At 40.4% G+C, this 27,239-nt stretch overlaps 1 protein-coding gene across 1 annotated transcript in view; it reads right to left on the bottom strand.

The window, feature by feature from the left end:
• Window positions 1-9,934: 9,934 nt before the first annotated feature.
• The window catches only part of RHAG (Rh associated glycoprotein), a 23,617-nt gene continuing 6,312 nt past the window's right edge, over window positions 9,935-27,239 (bottom strand). The window contains exons 2-10 of the mRNA XM_003803523.3: window positions 21,693-21,876; window positions 20,330-20,480; window positions 17,504-17,651; window positions 17,109-17,275; window positions 14,968-15,105; window positions 13,959-14,080; window positions 11,233-11,306; window positions 10,810-10,883; window positions 9,935-10,078 (exon numbers count right to left, since the gene is read on the bottom strand). Coding sequence (XP_003803571.1) covers window positions 10,004-10,078; window positions 10,810-10,883; window positions 11,233-11,306; window positions 13,959-14,080; window positions 14,968-15,105; window positions 17,109-17,275; window positions 17,504-17,651; window positions 20,330-20,480; window positions 21,693-21,876 — 1,133 coding nt within the window. The 3' untranslated portion in view covers window positions 9,935-10,003. The remainder of the gene's footprint in view (window positions 10,079-10,809; window positions 10,884-11,232; window positions 11,307-13,958; window positions 14,081-14,967; window positions 15,106-17,108; window positions 17,276-17,503; window positions 17,652-20,329; window positions 20,481-21,692; window positions 21,877-27,239) is intronic.

Raw genomic sequence — 27,239 nt, 5'->3', positions numbered from 1 at the left:
GGTCCCTAGCCACCCAAAGATTAGCCACACTGTGGAGCCTTTAAAGGGCCCTTTGTATCCCCATAAAGGTTTACTGAAAAATTATTGACATGAGGCAGATTAAGAGAAAAAATTACAAATTTATTTTAAAACATAAACATGGGAATGTTTGAAATGAAACTCAAAGATGCAGAGGAAATTCTCAATTTTTAAAGGTTTGGTTCAACAAAGTATTAACTATGTAGACATATGATTGGGCAAAATGATTACGATCTAATGATAATGGGCTGAATTGGGGGAACCCAGCAGGCCTTTTTGTCTAGACACTCACTCCTCTTGGCATGCGTTCCTTCCTTCTGAGTGTGAGGTAGGGCCCTTTCTGGAGTGGGAGTCTTACAGTTCAACAAGTTAGACCAGTTTCTACATGGAATAATTTTAGGTTTTAAGGCTGGCTTTCTGAAAAAATGGGTTCTGGAATTTATAGTCCACCCTGAAGAAAAGGGATTCTGGTTTCTGTGGCTAGCCCAGGGAAGAATGAGACCAAGAGGCAGGAGAATAAGGGAGTTCAGAGCACATTTGCTTCAGAGGCCTTCATTTTAGGGTAGTTTTCTGAGTCCCATCAAGATGATGTCCCCTGAAGGTAGACGGACGAGCCTTCCACACCAGTCCTTGGCGTCTCAAACAATGACACAAAGTTGAAACATGTTTTGTTTTTTCCGCCCACATGAGAATCAAGATTAGGCTACTTTAAAAACAATCTAAATAGTCTAAAAACTTTTCCAACTTGCATGGGTACAAGCTGTAGTGTAGGCTGGTATTCCGGAGGACTCCTGCAGAATACCCAGGATTGTCAAATGTTTAGCAGAGTAGATAAGAAACTAGTCTGGGAAATGTTTAGATAGAAATCAGGAGCTCAGCAGGGACGAGATATCAATAAAGTAAGAAAGTGACTGACAGTTACCCCCCAAGCTGTAGCTATCTGACCTGGAGACTGTAACTCTTCCTCTTTAAACCTCTACCATAGTGTCCTTTGATCCATAATTTAGTGCTTCCCTAACTTTCACCCTTATACCTCTTCCTTAAACAAAACACCACCTGTTTAAGTCATGAGACTGTTAACTTCTCACTTTTTTACTTTGTATACACACGGCCCCCAATCCCCAGTGAGAATTGGGTTCCAGGCTGCACCTATCTGCCTCCCACAGGCAGATAAAGCGTCAGTCTGTCCTGGTCTCTAGATAGAAACTTTGTGTGTGAATTTATCAGGTCCTTCCTCCCTTTGTCTGTCAGACCCTACCCCATTCCCCAGGAAGTCCCCTCTTGGGGAATTCTCAGTCCGCCATGTTTCGGCTCCCTCCCTAGCTGCAACAAACTTGAATATAAACTTGAGTACAAGTAATACGTTCAGAGAGTAAGATTGCTTTGAGCTTTTTTTTTTATTAGATCGTAATTGTGTACATTAATTCTATCACAGGATACAGTGCGTTGCTTCTATATACAGTTTGAAAAACTTTCATCCAACTGGCTAACATAGTCATAATGTCTATCTCATAATTGTTATGTTAAGACATTTATATTCGACCTTTTAACAAATTCACATGTACCCTAATAGGATAAATGCTTTGAGCTTTTCCTGTGATTCGAAGAGCAAACACCTTGTTCACCTTAGAGATTCATTTCAAATAGGCAGTTAGCAGGCTAAGAGCCCAGCAAGTTAAGAGGGGCCAGAGCAAAAGGGAAAGTGAAGCTTGCAGTTTGATTTCAGCTCTTCTGAATACAACTCCTCGGGCTGCTTTAAATCTCTAACAGTAACTGATATCACATGATGAAAGGATGAGTCAGAAACAGACTTTGCATGTACCTTTCCACAGGCATTGAAATTGGTGGAAGAAACTACTCAACAACTAAGATTAAGAGCCCAGAACAGCTTTTGGCTTTTCTCTGGGAGGAGGGCAAGGTGCAACTTCCTTCCTTCCTGATTGAGGGTCATCAGACCCCAGCTTCCTCCAACACAGCGCCCAAGTTTGATCCCAAGAGGATTAAAGTCGAGTACCTGACCTGTGCTTGTTGCAAGGTCCAGGCCATGGCTGGTGATGACATCGCCTAGGCCACCAGTGACTGTCTGGGTCTGAGGATTACAGTGAAACTGACTATTCAGAACAGATAGGCCTAGGCTGAAGTGGTACTTTCTGTCTCTGCTCTGATCATCAAAGCCCTCAAGGAACCACTAAGAGACAGAAAGAAAGAGAAAAACATTAAACACAATGGAAACTCACTTTTTTTCTTTTTTAGACAGAATCTCACTTTGTTGCCCTGAGTGGAATGTCATGATATCATCATAGCTCACAGCAACCTCACTTCTGGGCTGAAGTGATCCTCCTGCCTCAGTTTTTCTACTTTTAGTAGAGATGAGGGGGGGTCTCTCTCTTGCTCAGGGTGGTCTTGAACTCCTCAGCTCAAGCAATCCACCCATAGAACATCCTCCAGTGGAGGTTTACAGGTTATAGGTGCGTTAAAGTTTCTTTGATTTGCAATTGGTTAATAAAATGAAGTTTTGTTCAAAGGTATGGAATGTTTTAAGTGAAGATAAGGAAGTCTGTTAATGAGAAACAGCCTCAGGACATATACCAAGACTCATGTGATCCAACAACTAAGTTGGTGCCTGCAGGTGTGGTTTAACCTGTAGATTACACAGCCCTGGTCCTGTTAATGTTTAGTATCTTACCGTGACAAAGTGTAATTCTAGGTGGGGGCTAGCCAGGTGAGTCTGACCTCCCTTTTCCTCATGGGGTGGCAACTCAGCTTTAAGGTTTATATGGGTTCCATTAGGGAGTACAAGAGGGAATACATTTAGTAGGCTGGGGGGCATAAGATTTTATTTTAGTTTATAGCACATACATACCAAAAGCACTCTTTCAGTGCCTCAGAGTTGGGCCAGCTCTCTCTGAGGGAGAGAGGCTTCTTGGTGCTTTGCACCCAAACTTGAGACTACAGGGGTGTGGAAAGTATGAGATGGGGGGCTGGGAGGAGTGGCATTTTGCTGGGAGTTAGGCAGTAACTGGAAAAAAAAAAGGAGTAAGAAGAAACCAGAAGATGACTTTTAGTGCAATAAAAGTGTAAAACACTAAAGGGAAAGAAGAATATTAGAAAGAAAAAAATGAGAAGAGACTTAAAGAAAGAAATAAAAACTAGTCTAGGTCATGGATAGCCATACTATAATTACATAACGTATAATTATATAATATTTTTAGGTTCATGAATGTTTACACACAAACAGACTAACATATGCAGCCTAAAACCAGAGTCTTCCAAGCAAGTAAGTGGGTGTCTGTATCTCTGTTTTCACATTTACCCTTGAATTTTACCTTATTTTTCTTGCAATATTCTCCTTAGTGTGAATATTAACCTAAATTTATATAAGTGCATCCCATAATCCATACAGACAAAATTCAATAGAATCTGTCAAAGAAAAAACAAACCAATAGAGTAGGAAGAAACTTCAATCCCTAAGGATTACTGCCAGGGAAGGAACGTGACTATTGCACAGTGGGTGGAGGGACTCTTGAAGTAGGAAGCCTGCTATGACCCTAGTCTACAAGCACTTTAAGAGTGCAGAGGGGAATAAACAAGGCTAGAAAGAGCTGGGTGTGGGCATAGAACGAAGGAGCAGCCCAACTGCACAGATCAGAGAACATTGTATCATGGGCCAGCTTCTTCTCAGAAGGGTTGTGTACTGGCTCAGGCTGAGGGTGTGCCAAAGTTCAGCAGCCTGGGGGAAGGAAAGAAGCTTAACTCATTTTTGTTAAGCAGAAACATGCCTTTCTGCTATGATTGATTGGGGGGAACAAGTAGTTCAGCTACTCATTTGTGAGGAATTTGGAGGAAGTTGCGTTTGGAGGAGTTGTGCTTGGCTTTGCCATAGATAAACAAGGGGTCTCCTAAGTCTAAGTCTCACCTACGCCATACATTTCTTTTTTCTTGTCACAGTAAACCGTTTCCCAGAGCACACAGGGGTGTAAGTGGATGACGAGGATTCCTCTAACCTCTACTATCTCCCAGGAGCACAGGGCTCAGGTTCAATTCAACATTGTCACAGCTCTGCTATTTCATGTTTGGTGTATTCATTGAAAATCTTGTTTAAAAGTTATAAATGGAATTAGAGAATAAAGATCCACGTGTGTCCATTTATTCATCAACCTTGGGTTGTAAAACAAAGGGCCTTCCTTTGAGTCTGCTACTGAAATCTTCTCTCCTCTTCCTGTCATAAACTACAGACAGTGCTGTGTCTAAGATGCTCAGTTTGGTTTCTTTAAAGAACACAAAGAAACCTGACAAACAGTGGGAATGAAGATTCTCTCTCTGTTTGATCTTTCCAGTCTTTTATTGTTGCCTTGCTTATCTCTAAGGCAGAAGCAGTATGTTTTATTAACTTCTTTTTTATTGTCATTTTTTAAGTAACTTGTCTTTATAGTATTTCTAATATATTTAGCATAAAAATTACCACTCTTATTAAGTACATTATAAAACATAATTTAACGGTGAATTGGATGTTTTAGAAATGCTCACTAAAATCAAGATGTTTAAATTGCCTCTTTCAAACAATATTAAGTAAGCCAATAATACAGTTGTTTGAGATCTGGCCTTTGCTCTCAGCTTCTAGGGGTTAACACCCAGAAATAAAGAGGGTTTTTTTTTCTTCTTCTTTTTAACCTGGAGGCTCTGGATCATGCTGGACAGTCTGTCTTAACAATGTGACTTATGGTGTGAGCTTTGGGCCAGGTGGTATCAGCTTGACCTCTGCAGGGATAAGAGATTAAGGTCAGCTATGTCAGCTATGTGAGTGGTCAACCATGTTTGCATACCCAAGCCCCCGTTAAGACTCTCGACACCAAGGATCAGGTGAACATCCCTCGTTGGCAATACTCCGTGTGTCTTGCCTGGTAGCATTGCCAGAAGTAAGCCCTGTTTACTAGACCCCACTGGGAGAGGACAGCTGCAGGCTTGGAATTCTCCTGGGCTCAATCCTATGCACCTCTTCCCTTGCTTGATTTTAATCTGTATCCTTTTATGGTAACAAACCATAACCATTAGCATAATGTTATTTTTCTGAATACTGTGAATCTTTCTAAGAAATTTTTGAATTTGAGAATGGTCCTGGGACTGCTGAACTTTCCAGTATCTAGTACAGTCAGCATAGAAAAGCTCTTTTTGTTAAGGACACTCATGAAATGATAGCATGAAATTGGATGCTTTAGAAAGGCAAGTAGCTAAAATTTCATCATTCGAACAAGTATTAGTAACATGTAATTGAATTATATGATTACAGTAACATGTATGATGGGCATAAACAGATAACAGTGAATAACTGGCAGGAGAAAACTGGTATCACTCAAACAAGGGAGCCTCATGTTGTGAGAGCTCTCAGCCTGAGAGCCTCTTGGTGTGTTTTCCAAAGAACTGGAGAGCTTTGCTTAATTCCATGAGTCGAGTAAAGTGGATGTGAGTAAAGGAAACTTACCTTGTACATTGGTTCAGAAAATGATGAGCAGACAATTTGCCTGATTTTTCTCACTTCAGACTCATGTATTTTTAACTAATTATTGTGTATGAATATCTAATGATATCCTTAAAAGTTTCCTTTACCAGGACTTTTTGAAAATGTGGAAATGGCTTGTACAGAATGACTGAATCCACAAGTTATAAAATATTTGCAATTTACTCTGTATGGTTGATAAATTCATGGGGATGTATCGTAGCATCTCATATGAAGCTAACTTCTATTTTACTCAAGAACTAGTGATTAAAAAAGAGTGTTTCTAAGAGAATAGTTTTGACTGAAGTAGATTCTTCTTAGATTCTAGAAATACTCATGTGGCTCCTAATTGGCTCATATTTCAGGTTTTGCTTTCAGATTCGTCACTGTGAGATTTTAAATTTAGCACATGCACTTATTCAAGGAAGTAGAGGTGGGTTCGTCCATTGGTTTCCGTTTGTTTTTCTCTATTATGAAGTGAATGCTGGCTGGCTGTTGGTATAGCCCAGCGCTGGCAGTGTCGTGATACAGCTCATTGCTTGTGGGCTCTGGGCCCTGGGAACCTGCCCTCCCTTATTCACCACACTTTGTAAGAAAACTGTATACTATGCAGAGCTCACATGGATTTAAAAAAATCACTTTCTTCTTGGGATCAGGGATAAACTGATTTCCTTAATGTACAATATGTTAAACAACCACCACCCATTGAACCAGCAGTTTATGGAACAATATTTTGCGATTACTTCTTGCACCATTTTTTTTCAAATTGCACTAGAACTTTGGGAGAAGGATGGCTAGTATTTGTTCTGGGTCAATATAGATGTAATCCTTTGCTCCTTCAATAAGATTAAAAGATTTTTCCTAGGTAGAAAAAAGCTAAATTTCTAATGCAAATCCAGAAGATAGAGTTATCCCTGGGTGATAGGTCACTACTTTTTATTCCACTGCCAATTTTTTTTAACTTTTTCTTTCTCTTCCCCTTCTCATTTCTTCTTTTAATGAGCAGTTCAGTTATGTAGCCAATGGGTTAAGCAGAACAAGGTAGGCGACCACACCTGGTGGTGAATGCTGAGGGAGCCTGAGCAGTGTAAGGAAGGGGAACAGTAAGAGCCGAGAGAGAAAGGAAGATGCCAAGAGAGAAAGGAAGACCACAGGAAGAATGGTTTGATATGTTGTCACAGCCCAGTGCAGGGTGAAGTGCCCTCCACCCAGGGGGAGTTCTGGTGATGGTGAGAAGTTGTAGTGAGTATGGGTTAGCAGTAGTGAGGGAGGCTGGTTATGTCTAAGAACTTGACCTAGTAAGCAATTGTGATAAGGACAATAGGCGTCAGGTTCATCACTGTTGGACAAGGGGGCTCCAAATACTAGAATGAATTGTGGACATTGTATTATAATTAGACATGTTTGTGTGAATTTAAATGTGGAATTGTCGGTTCTTTTATATTACTTAAATCTAGTGTGCCATGAAGAATCAAGCAATAAAATTCACAGGGCTTATGGGAGAATGATGTTGAACACAAAACTTAGGCATTTTATCAGTGACACACATGCCTGCACAGAGACACACACAAAATTGCATCTAATACAAATGAAAGTACAGTTTACATATGTTAAATGAATAAGAAATAGATAAGTCCTATGTGAAATATGCCACTTGACCTTGAAAAGAACCCAAAGTTTGCTTTTGGAAGTAGACTTCAGAAAAACTGCAACTTGGAGTTATTATGAAACAGTGGACGGTGGGTTATTTGAATCAGATGGAAAGTTGTAACACCAGATGTGTGTGTGGCTCACAGCACAGAGGATGAACAGATGGGTTGGTGTGTGCTTGGGTATACTCGCGTGTATGCACATGCATCTTTTGTGTACAGATGCGATTCAGCCAGGTCTAGTTCATCCTGTGTTTCTTGCAAACAAATCCTGCATAAGCAAATACCAAATCTACAGTCTGCACAATTTGTTCCTTAATGTGCCAAGTGTACTAATACAAATTCACATTTTCAAAACAAATATTATAGCAGAACTCATTGTATATAAAAATACATAGATACAGAAATAATTATAGATGCACATATATGCATTCACATACATATTTGGAATCCCTATCTCTCATAGCTAAACGGATTGGGGAAAGGCACCGCCTCGATTAGAAATTAGGTGCCAATCCAGGAGAATATTATTTTGGCATTTGGCAAATATCTGATTCGTGCAGCCAGAGATTGCTGTGCCTCCCTTTGTTTTCAGAATTGTTGTCATTCAAGGTATCTCAGCAGCTGGAACTTAACTCCCAGGGAATAGCGAAAGGAACAGGAATCTACCTAGTGTGGTGGTCCAGCACTCAAAGGGAAGAAAATCAAGAAAAAACACAAAATAAGTGACTTCTAACAAAATAGAGCAATTGGAAAAGTACTCCACATCCCTCAGTAGATCCGTAGAGTTCTCCTACCTTGTGTAATAAACAGGTTAAAGACTGTGGAAACAAAGACAGAAGAAGCCTAACGATCTCCGCTTTCACCAAACTGTCTGAAATTGCACTTAATAATAATGGGCCAATCTTCTAGATTTACATAAGAATAAAGAATGACAAAAACTTCCTGAAAACGGTCATCTAAGTAGAGCTTGAGATTTTTAATCAAACTGACTAATCAACATAAATAGTATCACTTAACATCTTAAATATTTTCTTTTCTGAAATAGGTAAGGTATAAATAGTGTTGTTTGTGTTGACAGAGCAGGGTTAGATTTTGAACTTGAACAAAAATAGTACCCCCTCAATAAACTAAATCATAATGGCAATTAAGGGCGTCAAACATAGCACATGTATATACACACAACACACACACACAAAATTTTGCCCATCCTACAAAAATAGACTATGTGTGCTTGGTTCGGCAGCACATATACAAAAATAGACTATGATTTACAAACAAACAAACAAAAATGAAGGAATGGATGAATGGAACCAAAAAAGTAAAGACCGGGAAGAAAATAGATTTGGATAACAGACCTAGTACACTTTCCATTGTGAATACAGGAGCGGTGAAAAAGAAAATGCACAGATGGAGAAGAGGAAGTTACTAATACTAGGAGGAAATTTATCTCAACAGACAAAGACTCAAGTCTTAAGAGTAAAATACTTTATTAAAGTCCAGGCATGATAGATAAAAAAGGTAATAGACAGCTGTGATAACAAGACTATAAGCTACTTATTTAGAAGAAGATGTATGTTTGAAAGAAGTCACCTATGACTAGTAACATAATTAAGATCTAAAAATAAATTATATGATTTTTCCAAAGAATAAAGTATTAAATAATCCACTGCTAGTTGTATTTTTTTAGTCCTAGCGTTCAAAACCTAAAGCTCTGTTAATTATGGTGGAGCTAATTTCCTTATTTATACCCAGGCATATCCAGGTTAAGATTTCAGGACTCAAGAGAAAGAAGAAAAATATTAAACGTTTTCAGATAGAAAAAATTTTCTTTAAAATGATTTTATATGACTATACTGGTTACCTTTTCAATTCATTTCTTTATAACTTACTCGATGAGACATCTTTGATTTTTTATAGCAAATACATCATAAGTAATAGAATATATTTTGATCATGGACAAAATATGAAGAATGTGTGTGTGACTAAAATGAATTCCAACAGCCAAAGAGAAGAAAGTGAAAGATTAATGGTTTATTTTACAATGACATTTAATTCTCGGAAATTTTATACAAAATAGACTTTGGCAAGATAGCATTTGAACTCTTCTTACAATAGTAAACATGCAAAAGAAGTTAAGAATATGGAATATTCAAGTGAAGGTATAACATTCGTAATTAGACCACTTTAAAATAAAAAGTACTACCTAAAAACAATTTTATTACTCTTTTACATATATGCATTTCTTTCATTGTTCTCATATCTATTTCTTACATATATTGTAGTTTCATTATTTTTTTATTTTTTTTTTTTGTAGAGACAGAGTCTGACTTTGTCGCCCTTGGTAGAGTGCCGTGGCGTCACATGGCTCACAGCAACCTCCACCTCCTGGGCTTAGGTGATTTTCTTGCCTCAGCCTCCTGAGTAGCTGGGACTACAGGCGCCCGCCACAACGCCCGGCTAGGTTTCTGTTTTATAATTTTTTGTCTACATTAAGAAACTGACATTATTAGAAAAAGTTGACTTCTATGTAAATCAACCTCTATTGGGAAAAATTACAGAATATACATCGAATGTTCACTCTGATCCTACCCTCTGGCAAAAGCACTCTGAGTTCTGGAGAGAATTTATTTGAACCTCTGTTTTAAGAGTCACATTTCCTCCATTAAACAATCATTGAATTATTAAGAGACAGGACCAGACAGAAGGACATGTTTACTCTGGACATTTGGTGCTTTTGACCTATTCAGTTTGGTCCATATTCTCTTTGGATACTGCCTGTTTGTTTATTTAAACTTGACTCTAGATAATGGAAAAGCATGGCAGAGGGCAGGAATGGTATTTAGACATCAAGTTCCAGCTGGCTGTGGTCATCACGTTCATGGAAGCCGCTGTCATGTTCTCTTACCCTAGGAACCTTTGAAGAAAATAAAATTGGGTCACTTAAGAGTTTCTTTCACTGGACTTATTAAAAGTTAGTATTGAAAGAAAGGTGTTTTTCTTAATGATTGTCAAAGGTCAGAGAGAACCAGGAATGAAAATTGTTTGAGCTGATGAAAAATAAAAGAACAAATATTTACCTCACCCACCCTGACTACATTATTTCTTCTTTCCCAAACCCATTCTCCCTGAAATCCTTATGAGAACACCCTTACATCTACCCCTCTGAAACTTTGCAGGAAATAATTTGGGAGAAAATGTCACCAGGGTAAAGAGGTAGAAACCAGAGAACAGAAAGAATCATTTTTTTAAAGCACAGAACCTCTTACTGTGTACTCACTCAAATCCTTCAAACTTACATATTCCTACGTATTCCTGCTTTTGCTTACTTTTACGTACAGTATTTAATTTCACACTTTCCCCCAGAATTCTTATTATTCTTAAGAGTAGCTTTTTTGTTGCAGTCAGAGGGGTTAAAGGACATTTGACAACTAAATTCTATCTTTTCTTCCTTTAACGTCTGCTTTGGGAGATACCATCACGTCTGATTTTATCTCTCTGGACACACCATCTCAATTGCTGTCTATAAATACAGAGTTCACCCAATTTCATCACACATCTGCCACACAGACATCTAAGCTTGAAGTGAACAAAACTTTCACTAGTGAAATCATCATTCACACTCTTGTTTGGAATACCATACAGTACCTCCCAATAAACAGAATCATCATAGCAGTTCTCATCCAATGGCTGTCCCCAGATAGGTATCTTCAGAATTAAACCTGTGAAGATGAGGGGAAATAAGTCGTGTTATGATGCTAATGAGAAAAATCTTCTTGCATAGAAGTTAAAAAGCAGGGCGGTGCCTGTGGCTCAAATGGATAGGGCACCAGCCCCATATGCCGGAGGTGGAGGGTTCAAACCCAGCCCCGGCCAAAAACTGCAAAACACACACATACACCCACAAAACCCAGAAGTTAAAAAGCAGTTATAAAATCACTCTCTTGAGCAAACATAATTACTTTGCTGCCAGAAGTTTAGAACACTTTTGATTTTATCAATTGAGTTGCTTATTAAGAGAGTACAGGGTACAGCGTAAAGTACAGGGACGTCTTCTCTTTGTATGCTGACCTGTAATAAGACCTCCAACAACTGCTGTTCCGATGGAAGAACCCAGCGCGGCTGCCTGCCTGGCTACAGTAGTCCTGGGAAGCCAAAGAAGAATCATGTTTTTCTGGACACGAGCTAACGAATCTCGCCTACTGAGAGCGCGCACGTCTGCCATCTTCAGGCCAGAGGACAGCACTGCACACCAGCAAATGCATGAATGTTCGTTACAATTTTTTTGGGTCATATCTTTGTTTTCTTTGAAACTCATAAGAAGTGTTAGAAAATTCTTAGACATGGTGAAACAAGAATATCATTTTCATGAACCTTCTGAAATAATACGGCCTTTCTTAGAAAGGGGTTAGCCCTCAAAAATTTGATCCTTGATGAGATTCATTCAGTAAATATTGACTGAGTACCCACTCCGTGACACTGAGTGTCTCCTCTAGGCACTGAGGGCGCAGTAACGTATAAAGTGACATGGGCTGGCACCCCTCTTAACCTCATCCCGAAGAAACCGTGAAGATAAAATTAGAAAATCTATCAACAAAATTAGAAAATTTCAGCATGTATTGTAGAGACAACCCACTGAAGGTATTTAAGTCCACTTCCATATGTCATTTTAAAAGTCATTACCTTACAATTGGTGAAAAATGTCTTAGAATTTGGGGAATGGAAAATATGATGAAAGGCCATTGAAATAAATAATGACTTTACATGAGTGACAAATAACCTAGGACTGTGGTCATCTTCTTAGCACAGCTCCTCATGCGTAGCAATTATTAAGAAGTGGTTGAATGATTGAATGAGTGATTTCAGTAATTGAAACAACTGAAGAATGAGGGCTTATTGGTATTCCAGCCTCATTGTCTTAGGGAGAGAATGAACTTACCTCAGATTTCCTTTTTTTCCTCATTATTTGAAGTGTTTAAATTTTTCTACTGTGTTAAAAAAACTGCATAAATATTAGAACTGCAAATAATAAGAGGAAAAGTTTAATATCTCTCCACTCCTATCAGAATAAAAATATAACGCATATTTTTCTAACGAGCAATCATGCTATGCTATATATTGTACCATTAAATATATCTTAACTGCTTTTTTTATGTCAGTAAATGTAGATCTTGAGAAAGATGTTCTACGACCAAATAGGCTTGGAAAACACTGAGTTAAACAAAAAGTAACAGCATTATTAGAGTTAGGCTGCCATCATTTGCAAAACCGTCCCTTAAGAACATTAATTTTCCCTTGTTTTATGCTTACAAAAGCCTGCTTTGCCTTTTAATTCTTAGTAGACACAGGGGAGAAATCCTGGCTCTCAGACAAAGTATTTTAATTGGTGTGAGACGTGAATTTTACCCAGGTGAAGGGGCCTTCAAGGCTTGTTCCCCTCCCCTTTCCTGGTCTTTCCTTTCTTCCTCCCTCTCTAACAAAGAGATGATTTTAAACTAGCATATTTAAGGACTAGACCCTCAACCATGAGATTAACCCAATGTCTGGCTACCCCGTGGGGCTGTCAGGGAGCCCAGCCTGGAAGCCAAATCCACTTGTTTTGCTGTCTCTGTGGCCCTGGTCTAGACATGCTGCTCAGAAACTCCCCGCCATGAGGCACCTCGTAATGGGCACACTCTAACTCTTAGGAGTGGAGCTCATCCACACAGGCTTCTATCATGCTTGATTTACATTAAAGTAGTTTAGTGTTTGGTCTCAACCGTCTGTGAGGGCTAGGGGAGAACTGCAAAAATTGTATTTTCTGGGTCGTCCTCCAGATTTACAAAGGGGGTAAAAAAGAAAACGTAGATGAAATGGGTCACCGACACACGTGAAAGGGAAGCAAAAAGTTTCTGCTCAGTAGAAAGTATTGTTAAATGGGTCCTTCAAATAGTTATTTTATTTTTATTTGTCTCTGCAGTGTTACATTTTAATCTGCTAAAATTTAAAAGAAGATTTTTCTTTTCAAATTATGCAACTCTAGTTAGTGGTCAACCTAAGACATTTCTAGACAGACTTTCACGTTTCCTTCTCCTTTTAATTAGATTTAAATTTGAGCATTCTGATTCCTGCTTACTTACTCTGAGTAATTTGGACTCTATGATCTTCCTAGCTGTTTTGCATGGATAATATGTATATCAAATTGTTCCAATTGTGTATAAAAGAGACAAAGGATGGTTTATAGCATTGCTTCCATTCTCCTTGGCTTGATTGATAGTTTTTTTTTTCTATCTGTTTAAATAAATATGCATGCTCACTTTAGGGAAGAATACAGACTTGCCTGAGCTAGCAGAGATTTTAGAGAACAGTTCGATCTTATTTTACAGACAAGGAAATAGGAACCAGAGAGGTGAGTGACATCTTTGTGTAGATTGCAAAGAAATGACCATTCAGTTCATTACTTGTGTCCCTTTGTATGTTTTAGAGGGACAAAAAAAAAAAAAAAGAACAAATCTTCAGTAATTTGATGGTGATTATCAAATTGTCCTGTTATCAAGGAGACAGTTGTCTACAGTAGAAACATTTCAATTAATAATGCTAATTAAAAAATTAACAGTGTTAGTTAAAAGTACATTTTCCAATAAAATTCTATTCAAATTCTCTTCTCTCAGCTGTGTCTCTTTGGTTCTTATAAAGACAATACTTACAGACTGTGGCATGGACTGCTAAAAAGAGAATGTTTTCTCATCACTGGATATCTCACAGAGCCTGAGACAATACCCTGAGATGGGTCAGGGAAGATCCCTTCACGTACTCACATGTTAGACACTCCCAGGTCTACCGCCACAATGCCTGCCAGGCCGCCTACCACTCCCGGGAGGCCATGCAGGTTATGGACCCCACACGTATCTTGGATCCTCAGTTTAGTAGCAAAAAATGGCTAAAATTATAAAAGGAGAAAGCCTTGTTATTTTTTGTTAGTTATACTGAGCTCTGTAACTAAAGTAAATAACCAGGAATAATTTTTTATAAATACATTATATTGCATTATATGTCGTATTTAAGGTATATGACAGGATGTTATGAGATAGATGTATACAGTAAAAAACCTGCTGTATTGAAACAAATGAGCATCTCCATCATCTCACACAATTGTCCCTTTTATTGTGTGGCAAGAACAAATAAAATCTATTTAGATAAATCCTACATACATTGCAATTTTATTACCTATAAGGCTCATTTGTACATTAGGTCTCTGGACTTGTTCATCCTACCAATCTGACAGTGTGTGTTGTCTCCCCCACATTTCCCCATTTTCTCCCCCACTCAGAAGAAAAAAAAATTATAGCTCAGTTCTCCATCTATTTCTGATGTGCACTTAAGTCAGAGAATTTGAACATACTGGTGGCAAAACTGCACATTTAGGTCTTTAGTGAAGGGATTTAAAGGATCTGATGTGAAGTCCTACTCCTTACATCCTAACCCTCTCAAAAGAGTACAGAGTCCTTAAATATACAAAAGAAAACATCAACAACTTTAATGAAACTGCCCCAGAAAGTAACATGCAGTTCATAGACATGTAATTCATAGAAAACTGAAAATAACTGATAGGATGTATCAGCTTCTCTCTTGCAGGCTGAAGTCAGGAAAGAGCGTAACCTTTGGACCACTGAATCGTGAGTGGTACTTAGGAGAAGAAGGCAAACGGACCCCGACAAGGAAAATTGCCTATGAAGGAAAACTTTCAGGCTTTTATTTCTGCTGGTGAAATGTGAGGAGAACGTGGTATAGTTTGAAAGTTTGACTCAGAACATCTGTTGTACTTACAGTCAGGTATTTGTATCCAAGCACGGAGACCATTCCTGCAACGCTCCCGATGATCATAGAACCATATGGCTGAATCTTCATGTCTGCACAAGTGCCCACAGCGACTCCTCCAGCCAGGGTGGCATTCTGGATGTGCACCTGTGTGGAGGGAGGGCAGAAATGTGAGTGAGCCGAGATGAACCAGGAGGGTCCACAAGGACCTCTGGAATTCAATGGACCCAGGACACTTTCTTCAGTTGAAAGGACTGCTGAGAATGTTCATAAAAGAAGGTTCTTTGTAATCACAGAAGGCCCTTCTTCCAAAGCAGTTGGCTTTGGCTATCTTTCTTGCCAGGGTGCCTTGGTAGTGGATGAGCAACCGTGTTAATGAAACCACTGGTGGGAGGCATAGGAGAAAACCAAACAAGTTGTAGTGGAAGGGCGGGAGGCCTGTTTCTATTTAGAACACATCTGTGGTAACATGACCCAAAAGAGAACCATGACTACCGTGTGCTTTGTGGTCTAGGATATTCCAGTATTCACAGAGGAGAATGTGGAGATGCTGACAGACGTCACACACAAAAAGCAACACGTTTGCCAGTGTCCCTCTCCTGAGGACATTTGAGGACGGAGGAAAGAGGAATCGATTTCCGTGTACCAGAATTCCTCAGAGAAATCCCATCTGGCTGCTCTGCCTGAGGAGCAGAGTTTATCAGTGCTTTTAAAAGAGAACCTCTGAGCGGTACATGTGGGCTTTTTCTTAAAAATGTCTTCAATGATTTCTCATGAGACAATTTGTGGGGTATTGAAACACGTGTCCACAGTCATGCTTAAAGAATACGTTATAATATCTCCTTCTTCCCCCAGGATAGAAAAGTAGAGGGACTCATCTGAAGGTTACTTCTTTTCTTTTTCTTTTTGCAGTTTTTGGTTGGGGCCAGGATTTGAACCCACCACCTCCAGTATATGGGGCCAACACCCTACTCCTTTGAACCACAGGCACCGCCTTTTTTTCCTTTTTTTTTGCAGTTTTTGTTTGGGGCTGGGTTTGACCCACCACAGGTGCCACCCTGAAGGTTATTTCTTCTTCTTTTTTTTTTTTTAGAGACAGCATCTCACTTTATCATCCACGGTAGAGTGTCGTGGCATCATAGCTTACAGCAACCTCCAGGTCTTGGGCTTAGGTGATTCTCTTGCCTCAGCCTCCCGAGTAGCTGGGACTACAGGCACCCACCACAATGCCTGGCTATGTTTTAGACCGGGTTTGAACCCTCTACCTTAGTTGCAGTTTGGCTGGGGCTGGGTTTGAACCCTCTACCTTAGTTGCAGTTTGGCTGGGGCTGGGTTTGAACTCTCTGCCCTCGGTATATGGGGCCAGAGTCCTACTCACTGAGCTATAGGCGCCGCCCCCTGAAGGTTACTTCTTTACTGATAATTCTCTGGCTCACAGGCAAGAAACTCAAGGGACAAATTTAGAGGGACTTAAAATAATGTTTTATTTTAAATGATTGATTTTAAATATTATTTGATAAATATTTAATAAAATACTTGAAATAATATTGTACTTTAAATGAATTTTAGACACATAAAAGTTGCAGAAATACTACAGAGAGTTTCCCTCACCCAGTGTCCCCCCATGTTAACATCTTGCATAGCCATAGAATGGTAAATAGCCTGGATAGGATACTATGAACCACCTTCTTTGAATTTCAGCATTATTTCCCTTAACTTTTTTCTTTTCTAATATCCTATTTAGGATCCCACATTGAATTTCGTTGTTATTTATTTGAGAGGAACATTTGCATTTGGGAAAATAGAATCAGTGTGTCCTATCCCACTCCTTTCTCTACTCTTTGACAAGTCTTGTTTCTAGGAAGATTTTCAAAGAAGTTGGGAGCAGCTCTATCACTGAAGCTCTATATGAAGCCATGTACCTCAAATCTTTTTATATGACTACATTCATTCTCTATGAGACTGTAAATTCCTTGAGTACACATTTTTAATTTGCTGAGAACAAGTGAATTATCAGCCTATTTAAACGTTCTCCAATGTCTGCATTTTGTGATTCGTCCTGGTAGCTCAGTACAAATGATCCATTACTTATCCAAACAGTTGTCCGCATCGCTAAGTGAACTGTGCGTGGGGGATAATATGGTACTTACCATATCCAGCTTGCCTCCATGCTCCACCAGGCTGGAGAATGCATAGGCCACGAGCACACAGGCCGCCAGAGAGAGGTACGTGTTCACGATGGCACTGTACTGTTTGTCTCCAGCTTCAGCGATGGCTGAATTAAAGCTGGGCCAGAATAGCCATAGAAAAAGAGTCCCTGCAGTGAACACAAGATGGGAGATTAGTTCTGAATATAGACGACAGTCCGAGGGATGCAGTTAGCTTTGGGCACTGACAATGTCTCTTACTTTTAGGCTCGATTATCTGAGAGTTAGGAGGAAAGAGGAGCATTGATCTAGCACAGACGAAGTAATTTTCAAAGGATGTTCTTTTAAAACGTCCCAGAACAAAGAGACAGGAAGCAGGCAAGTTCATCTGCACTCACCAATCATTGCAAATAAGTCCGAGTGGTACACAGACTCCTCATTCTGATGCCCCTTTCTTAGGCCAGATCGGTACAAGATGACTGTTACAGCCAAGCCAAAGTAGGCCCCGAAGGCGTGGATAGTCATCGATGCTCCAATGTCAGAGGCCTGAGGAGACAAAAGGCATTCACGTAAACAGAGGTGAACCTCAGTATCCTTCCAGGAGGACAGTCAATGAAAGAACTGTTTCATTAGTTAAGAAAAAGAGAGAGAGAGAAAATGAATGAATGAATGAATGTGTCAGGGAAAGGTGGATCAACCAGGGTAGTAAAACAGAAACAGTACAGTCTTTGGAGTCACACAGAAGTGATTTTCAATTCTCCATTAGGTATTCCCTTTCAATGTGACTCTAGACATATGACTAACTTCTGTGTATATGTTTCTATAAAATGGGAATTTATTACCCCCCTGACAGAGCTGTAGGAGACTCAGATGAGGCAGTGTTTCTGTGAGCTAGGTCCTGAGTAAGCAGGCAATACTTTCTAGGGTACATTCTCCAGGTGATGGAGAGACTCAGGAGATTCTCCACAAAACTAAGATGATTTGCATTCACTTGACTCTGCAGTTAAAGTTAATTTAGTTGCTACTTAAGACCTGAAGTTTCAAGCGTCCAGCGTTTTCCCCCATAGCTTTTTCAAATCTATCCTGGTTATGTAGCAAGACCCCATCTGTAAAATTAAGAGAGACACAGGCTGACAGACTCACGTCCTCTTCGTTGAATCCAGCCATGATTAACCGCTGCCTCCCACCTTCCTGAAACCACGTGGTGAAACAAGGCAAGACTTCCCGGCTGGGCGAAGACTGAGTGTTGCTGGGTGATGGGCTGAAAGGCTGAGGCCCAAGATTTATTTGAAGAAATGTGTTTTTGGTCCCTCTTGAGGACATGGTAAGGATTTGGCCCACTTTTCTACATGTCCTGCCTTTAAAGTTCACAGTGCCAAACTCTAGACTTGTCTCTCTACTTATAGGCAGGAAAAGGATACTAATTTACTTATTAAGATTTTCAAATTAGCTCAAATTGAAGTAAAGTGGGTCCCCTGGTTGTTGCTCCTTCTTTGACCAAATGCAGACAGACCCAGTCCCCTGGGCTGGAATGAGTCCCAGTGTCAGGCAGACCCAGTCCCCTGGGCTGGAATGAGTCCCAGTGTCAGGCAGACCCAGTCCCCTGGGCTGGAATGAGTCCCAGTGTCCTCCTAACAGATCTGATCTTTCTTAGCAACCTTTAGCCTCCCAACATTTATTCCTCTCCCAGCTGGAAAATCTTGCCTTGTTGCCTTGTGCTTTCAGGAGGGTGGGAGGCAACATTTAAACCTGCTTGGGTTTAACAAGTAGAACCTGAGTCTGTCTGGCTCTCTTTTTTAATTTTCCAGATGGGGTGTTGCTATTTTACCTAGGGTGGATTTGAACTCCTGGCCTCGAGCAATCCTTTAGCCTCTGCCTCCTGAGTAGCTTGGACTACAGACATGTGTCAGAGTTCCCAGCTTGTTCCTCTCTTTAAATGGTCACATATTTGTAAGCAAAAGAACCTGCCCTTTTCTTGCCCTGGAGCCATCCAATTAGTCTTTACCCTGCCAACACAGAGTTTACAGGTCTTTGTCAGGCTGACCTCCTTCCCTTGGTGGCTCCCTTTTGTACAGGCCAACTCCTGATACCTTGCTCCAAGGAAGGGTTTTCTTTTAGTTCTTCATTACCAAATAAAGACTTCGTGTTTGCTGTTACCTTGGACTCAAGTGCACTCCTACTCTTCAGTTGCTTGAGAAACTCATGGGTGCCTTTCAGGTTTGGCTTAATTGCTGCTGCTTCAGAGAATTCCTCCTTGATTCTACAATCTAAATTAGGTCTTCAGTTGCACTTTCTCATAGCTATACCCCACCTCCCCACATATTTTTCATAGCATGCATCGTGATTTATAATAGTATTTGTGTGTATGTGTTTGTGTCTTTGGGTGGGTGCTTGTGTAATTAGTTGTTTGGTTTCTGTCACCTCCACTAGATCATAAGTTTGATCAAGACAGCAACTTTCACTACTAGTATGTTTGTCGCTGAGTCACCAATACCCAGAAAGTTTTCAGAAATATTTGCTGTTGAATTAAATGTTAATATTTTATGGAAGTTGAAACAAAATAGCAAAATACTAGAGAGTGCCCAGAAATATTCTATTTATTATCCGAAGAAACTGATGAAAGTTTCACAGAGGGAAAGAAATTTGACCTAGGCTTTAACAAAAGGCTGTATAAGGGGTGGCCCCTGTGGCTCAAATGAGTAGGGCGCTGGCCCCATGTACTGGAGGTGGCGGGTTCAAACTGGCCCCAGCCAAACCCCCCCCCAAAACCAACCAAACAAACAAAAAAACCAGACAAACAACAACAAAAAGGCTGTATAAGGTTTTATATAGTACTATTCACCAATAGTTGAAATATAAATAGGAATTGATAATTGATAGACATTATCCTATAATATAAAAGAGTTGTAGAGTTAGAAAAGTCTGTGTGGGAGTTCAGACTCAGGTTAAGTCATTTAGCATCTGTGATCATCAGTTTTACTGTGTATTAATAATAACAATAATACTTGCCACGCAATATCATTGGGAAGATGAAATGAGATAACGTTTGTATAATAAAACTCCTAGTTTATACTAGGCATTCAGTAACTGATGACTGTTACTACTATCTGCTATGGTATCACTCTCACTAAGGCTTGCTCCTGTGTAGAATGGGCACCTATTATATACCTATATAACAGAAGAGATGCCCAGAGCTAGGTAAGTATTAATTGTTTAGCCCTTACCTTGAAAATCTCGCCAACCACATATTCATTTCCAGCAAAGGCAGCGATTTCTAACATTGTCATGATCAGCATTTGGACTGGACTCGTTTTCCCCAAGACTGCTCCAAAAGAAATCAGAACTGTGGCCGTACTGAAGTCTGCATTTATAATGCTGAGGGGAAAATAAAAAACAAACTGAAGAATAATACAAAGCAAAATAAAACCGTGAGACCCGCCTGAGCAAGAGTAAGACCCTGTCTCTAAAAATAGCCATGTATTGTGGCAGGTGCCAGTAGTCCCAGCCACTCAGGAGGCTGAGGCAAGAGGATCACCTAAGCCCAAGAGTTTGAGGTTGCCGGGGAGTTAGGACACTATGGCACTCTACCTCAGGTGACGAAGTAAGACTGTGTCTCAAAAAAACAAAACAAAAAAATCCCCTGTGAGTTGTGATGAGCTGTATCCAAGTGCCGGCCCCTCTCCCACCAGGCCCATCCAGTGCCACTCTCAGGCCTCCCATCCTCTCCCACTTCCTCATCCCCCTTTTTCCCCTTTTACCAGCTAGGAGTTACTCTTTAGTTTCTCTATTTTTTAAAGAAATCTTTGCCTACTGGTACTTTATATCATTTAGAGTTTTTCTTTATTTTCATTGATGTGACAGGTGAATTATTTCCTAGAGTGTTTGTTTACAGCAATAAGAACACATGTCTGTATCTGGAAAACAATCTTCAAAAAATAACTAAATTTTTGCTCCCTGTAGCTGGGAAAGAAGGAGTAGTAATTTTACAAAAGGGAATTTCTTGTACCGTTAAAAGGTGAAAGCAGAGAAGTTAGGGACATGAATGTATGATCCAGCTGAGCAGAGCAAGGCATTGATAGGGGCTGTTGGATTTCAGCAATCTTCTGTTGCCTTAGGGAGAAAATCTGCTGGGCAGTTCAGAGCTGAACGACCATGGACTTGCAGAAAAATTAATAACACGATAGTTGAAAATTGGGAAATGTCTTGTTTTGTTGGGATGCCATAACAGAATACCATAAACTGGGTAGTTTATAAGCAGCCAAAATTTGTTTCTTGCTGTTCTGGAGGCGGGGAATTCTGAGATCAAGGTGCTGACAGATTTGGTGTTTGGGGGGCTGGGGGGCTGCCTGCCTTACTGCTTCATAGATTTTGCATTCTAGCTGTGCCCTCATGTGTCGGAGTGTTCAAGAATCTCTTTAGGTCTCTTTTATAAAGGCAATAATCCTATTCCTGAGCTATCCACCTTCATACTCTAATCACCTCCCAAAGACTCTGTGTCTAAATATCATCCCCTTGGAGATCAGGAATTTAACATATTAATTTAAGGGGTGGGGTCACAAACATTTGGACTGCAGCAACAGTGCTCACTTTTTTATTCCAATGTGGATTTTCTGCCCATGACTGTGCAGGATCCCTTGCATAATAGTGCCCCACTGGAGGCCCAGGGCGGCGATGAGCAGGTTGACGCCCACACTGCTGAAGCCATATTTCTTCAGGAAGGTCATGAGAAAGCCAAATCCAACAAATATCATAACGTGCACATCTTGGAACACTGAAAAAGAGCAGAGGAAAAACAAATCTCCATCAGGGGAGACGACACCAGTGTTACTTCCTAGTATAGGATAGAATCAGGTTTACCTGCCCAAATAAACTAGCCCCGCCCAGGAAGGTCAGGTTCATGGCCCACCCAGGAAGGGTCAGAGTCATGTCCCTCCCAGGAAATAGGAATGCCACCAATCCTGGCTGCCCTAACCCTTTAAATCCCTGTCCGCCATAGCCCACGTGTGGATTTTTCCCCAGTCAGGAATCCAGGTGGAATGAAAGCCACTTTAATCGTGTGAGTTGGATCTCCATTTTCCTTTCATCTCATGTTTTGGAATGATTTTATCCTTGGGTCTGGAACCCAAGGATAAAATTTAATACCCTTTTATTAAATATTACCAACTTTGTATAAAGTTCTGCAAAAGGAAGCCCTTCCCCGGGAAGCAGAAAGTTGGTTCCCATGCCAGGCTGGCTACTCACCAGCCATGAGACCTTCAGTTATTCAGTATTTGAGCCTTTTGGGGGAAAGCTATGCACTGTCATCCCAGTGTGCCTTTCATCCTTCTCTGAGGAAATCTTCATGATTTTCTACCCTGTGAAATACCTGCGGAGCACACGGTGGGCATGGCCCCCTTTGCAGACTTTCCTAATCCTCCCAGGGAAAAGGGTACTTCCTCTCGTCATGTATGCAGCTTTCTGTGTAACCTCAGCCTTATCATTTGTCGTGTAGGATTAGCATTTCTTTAGCTGCACCACACTGTAATAGTTAATTAGTTGATGAGGTGTCTATTTCCTGACTTAGGTTGGGACTTTCTTGGTGGGGGGGGGGTTAGGACACATTCACCTGTTGTTCTGAACTTGGCATGATAGCCTGCGTATAGGAGAGGACGCAACATGTACTGGATGATGAATGACCAACTGAAGGCACTGTGGTCTCTGTTTATCACAGTGTGTACAGTAGCATCAGCCCTGACAGTCTTCCCAGGTCATTATTTGAGTCGTATGAGAGAATGTCTTCATCAGTACTTTATAAACCATGAAGCACTAAACAAACATAAAAGCTGTATCCTCTGGATGGACAAATATCTACCAAACTTGGTGCCTGGGGGTATGGGCTCAGGTTCCCCAATGTAATTCCATGACTGTGTGACCTTGAGTGAGCTTCAAGTGTTTGCATATGCAAGACTGAAACTACCCTATCTCTCCCTTGATGACTCGGAGTGGGATAACCTGTGTGGGAGAATTTGCCTGCAGTAAGGTACCATGCAAATAAAATGTAGTCTATTGTTTTTAAAGTGGGCAGTAATCTACTCATTTAAAAAAATTCATCTACTTTTGTAAAATCTTTTACAGGGAATAATTCTGCAGATTTCATCTCCCTCATCTTTTAATGGAAAACCAGACATTTTATATAGTTGGGGAAAGGAATTTCATGTGTTAACTGTTCAATTCCCCCCCACCCGCCTTGATCTAATGCTTGTTACTTCTTTTTGCCACAAGGGGGCTTCAGAACCTAGTGAATTATTGAAGTTGCTGACCACAGTTTCAGGCGTCCTCAAACTATGGCCCACGGGCCATGTGCCGCCAGCCTAGGATTTATCTGGTTCGCTAGGTGTTTTTGCCACCGCTGTCTGTCCGGCTTAGCAGCTGACTCTTCCCGGGGCCTGCAGTCCAGCCCTCCAACGGTCTGAGGGACAGTGAACTGGCCCCCTGTTTAAAAAGTTTGAGGACGCCTGCCTGCGTGAAGGCTGTACACAGAGAACTTGACTCTGTGTAAAATGTATGCATAAAAATGCTTATAAATGTTTGCAAACAGCTGTGTACTTTGTTTCATCTTGCTTTAAGGGTTTGCAGGTGGAGACCAGGAAGAGGGTTACACGTTTAGTTTTGTGGTGCAACGCTCTGTCATTAAAGGAATAAATTATCCACTTTGTAGAGAAAAAAAAAAAAGGATTTTTTTTTAAGGGGGTTTACACTCTGGGGAAGTCTCCCAATAGGTTTTAAGGATTGTCAAGACTTGTCTAAATCAGTGATTCTCAGCAAAGTTGATTTTGGCCCACAGAGTACTCTGGACAAAGTCTAGAGCTGTTTTTGGTTGTTGCAACTTGAGGGGCTTGGCTGGTGCTGGGGTGTGCAGGGGTGGGGAGACTGCTGCTAACATCCTGAGAGGAGGGAGGCTGTGAAATACCCTGCGAGCGCACAGGGCAGCTTCCCACAAGAAATCATCCGGTTCACAGTATCAGCAGTGCTGCTGTTGAGAAACCACAGTCTAAGTTAAATGATGCTTTTCAGGATTCAGAGTACTATCAAGTTTTCCTCTTCCTTAAACATTTTGGATAAAAGGAGAAAATGCTGGCGTGATATACTTAACAATTCCTGCCTGGTAGCTAAACACATTCACACTTTGAGCCAAGAGAGTGGGGGGTGGAGCCAGGTGCCTAGTTCCTCCTTTCTCTCTTCTCCCATTTCTTGTTATCTCCCGAGGTCATAGTAACACTGTTTTTATTTCACATATTTTCCTGATATTAAGAGAAAATAAATGGGGATACTGAAAAATATAAAACTGGAGAAATCTAAAGGCATTAGAATCTTCCAATAAGTTCCTGGGCTGGGGTAAGTTGTGTCCTCAAGGGAAGCATCACAGAAATCAAGAACACTGTTTTAAATCTGTGAAAGCCAACTAGCTGCATGCCCTTTAAATGACCAACAAATCTCTTTGAGCCTCAGTTTCCTCATCTGTAAAATGGGAAGAATTCCACTTCATTAGGCTCCATGAGGGTATGGACTTTGTCTCATTTACTTCCTCATGTCTCTAGTACCTGGAGCAGAATACACACCAAATAAATACAGAATAAACACATACAACTCTGGAGTACATGTAACACTCAGTGCTTTTATGTTTTGGTACCGATACGTATTAAAAAGATTATCACATTCAAGATTCATTTTCTTCTCCTTGTTTTTTCTTTCAGATGGAGTTTCACTCTGTTGGACTGGGAAGAGTGCAGTGGCGTCATCACAGCTCACTGCAACCTTAAACTCCTGGGCTCAGCCTCCCAAGTGGGTAGGTCTACAGGTGTGCACCACCACACCTGCCTGGCTATTTTTACCTAATTTTCTAATTAGGCCAGACTCGACTCCTGTCTCCAAGCATTAGGATCCTTCTTTAGGGAGACCACAATTTTTAGCCATTTTCAAATAGCCAAGCCTGTTCCTTTGCCTACTCATTGATGACATGCATGAAAAACCCCATTTTATCAGCTGTGCAGAAAAAGTTTCATTTATGCTAGTTTAAGCTCACGGTACTTTGGCAATCTTCGCTGTTGCTTTAAACGCTGCAATTTGTTCAGAATATAGCATTATGATCATTCCCCTTTTTGTTTTCACTGACTAAACATGTTATCTCAAAAAGTATGTTCCAGCCTTTTTAAAGTTGGCTGGTAGTAGTGGAAGCCAAAAAGTATTACATTTTGACAAAGCTGTTGGCCCTGATAGGTTCAGGCAGACAGATGCAGCTTGCATTCCTTCCTGATAAACAACACAGCTCGTATAACGTAGCAGTGAAACCACAAGTTTTAGAGGCAGGCAACCAGGGTTGGCATTTGAGAAGCTCTTTCGTTTATTCATTGGTTGGCTTTGGGCAAATTGCTTAGTCTCTCTAAACCCCAACTTTATAACAGGTGTTTCTTCTTAGCATGTATGTTTTCATGTATGTTTTAAGGGTTGTTACGAGGACTAGAAAATGAATGCAAAGTTAGCACAATGCCTATAACAAATTAGCATTATTATAATTAGTGATTTTATCGTAATGTAAAACTTGTCCTATTATCCTTTGCCAGTAAAAAGAGATTTGAATTTGTTGTTGGAAACCAGAACCTTCAGGATACAAGTATCATTATCATTATCCCTTTCATCAGTTTAGGTAAAGTTTAAATTATCTCATTATATTTTATTTCTACATTTAGCTTGCAATAGGCTATCTTGCAAGTCCTGATAACATATTTAACTAACTCACCCTGTACCACCACAAACAAACAAAATTAAAATCAAACAAAATCCTCCTTTGTCTCTATTTCCTGATAGCACAGCCTCTGCCTAGAATGTCCTCTTCATCCCATATCCGACACTTCTTTCCTGGAAAATTTCTGGACACTTTAACAATCATATCTTCTGCATGTGCTGCTGGACACAGGTGTTATGTTGCACATATTCCTCTTGTTTTATTCCATGTGTGTTTGTTTTGTGTCTGTGTGTGTTCACTTATCATTTATTCAAACAGACTGTTGATAGAGCCCTGCCAGTTAGTCTTTTAGGAAAAAGTGAATGCAAGTCTTAGGGTAGGAATCATCAGGTGGCTTGCTTCAGACAGACCCTAGCAGAGTCTGGCACCAGGAGCTTCTTAGGAAATGCCTCCATTAGTCATGGATAAATGGACCACAGATGAGGGCCACTGAGAATTTGTCTAATTGAAACTACAAAGCTTCAGATCAGAAAAAAAATTATGTTTTTAGACCAGCTGGTGAAAATTACAAAGCTTACTCTCCAATTAGAGGTTGCGTGGCTTTCTTGTTTTGTATTGTTTTGGTTTTTATTTTAATTAATTAATTTTTTTGAGACAGAGCCTCAAGCTGTCGCCCTGGGTAGAGTACTGTGGCATCACAGCTCACAGCAACCTCCTACTCCTGAGCTTAAGTGATTCTCTTGCCTCAGCCTCCCAAGTAGCTGGGATTACAGGCACCCACTACAACGCCCAGCAATTTTTTGGTTGTAGTTGTCATTGTTGTTTGGCGGGCCCCAGCCTGGATTCGAACCTGCCAGGTGTATGTGGCTGGTGCCTTAGTGGCTTGAGCCACAGGTGCCAAGCCGTTGTTTTGGTTTTTAATAGTTCAAGGCCGGGAAGGTAACTTTGCTATACATGTGGCCTTGGCACCTTAGTGAGTTCCACTCTTAGGAATCAGTAGGACTGTGTTCTGAACTCATATGTTCTTTCTTTGCTTTTTTTTTTTTTTTGACATGGTCTTACTTTGTCACCCTTGGTAGAGTGCTGTGGTGTCACAGCTCACAGCAACCTCAAACTCCCGGGCACAAGTGATTCTCTTGCCTTAGGCTCCTGAGTAGCTGAGCCTATAGGCACTGCCACACACGTGGCCTTAACTCATCTATTCTGAGAGAATAGTATCCTTAGGGTGGTATCTTCCCTTCCTCTTCCAAATATTTTATTTTCACATATTTGGAAAAGCTAATACAATGAATACTTATGTACTATTCACCTATATTTATTGATTATTTTTGTATTTGTAATCTCCCCATCTCTCTGTATGTATGTGTGTGATCTCCATACACATAGGTGCACATAGTTTACACACACACACA

Source organism: Otolemur garnettii, unplaced genomic scaffold (genome assembly GCF_000181295.1).
Source record: "Otolemur garnettii isolate 467f Iridium unplaced genomic scaffold, OtoGar3 scaffold00322, whole genome shotgun sequence".
NCBI lineage: Eukaryota > Metazoa > Chordata > Mammalia > Primates > Galagidae > Otolemur > Otolemur garnettii.
This window is presented reverse-complemented; position numbering and strand designations above follow the sequence as displayed.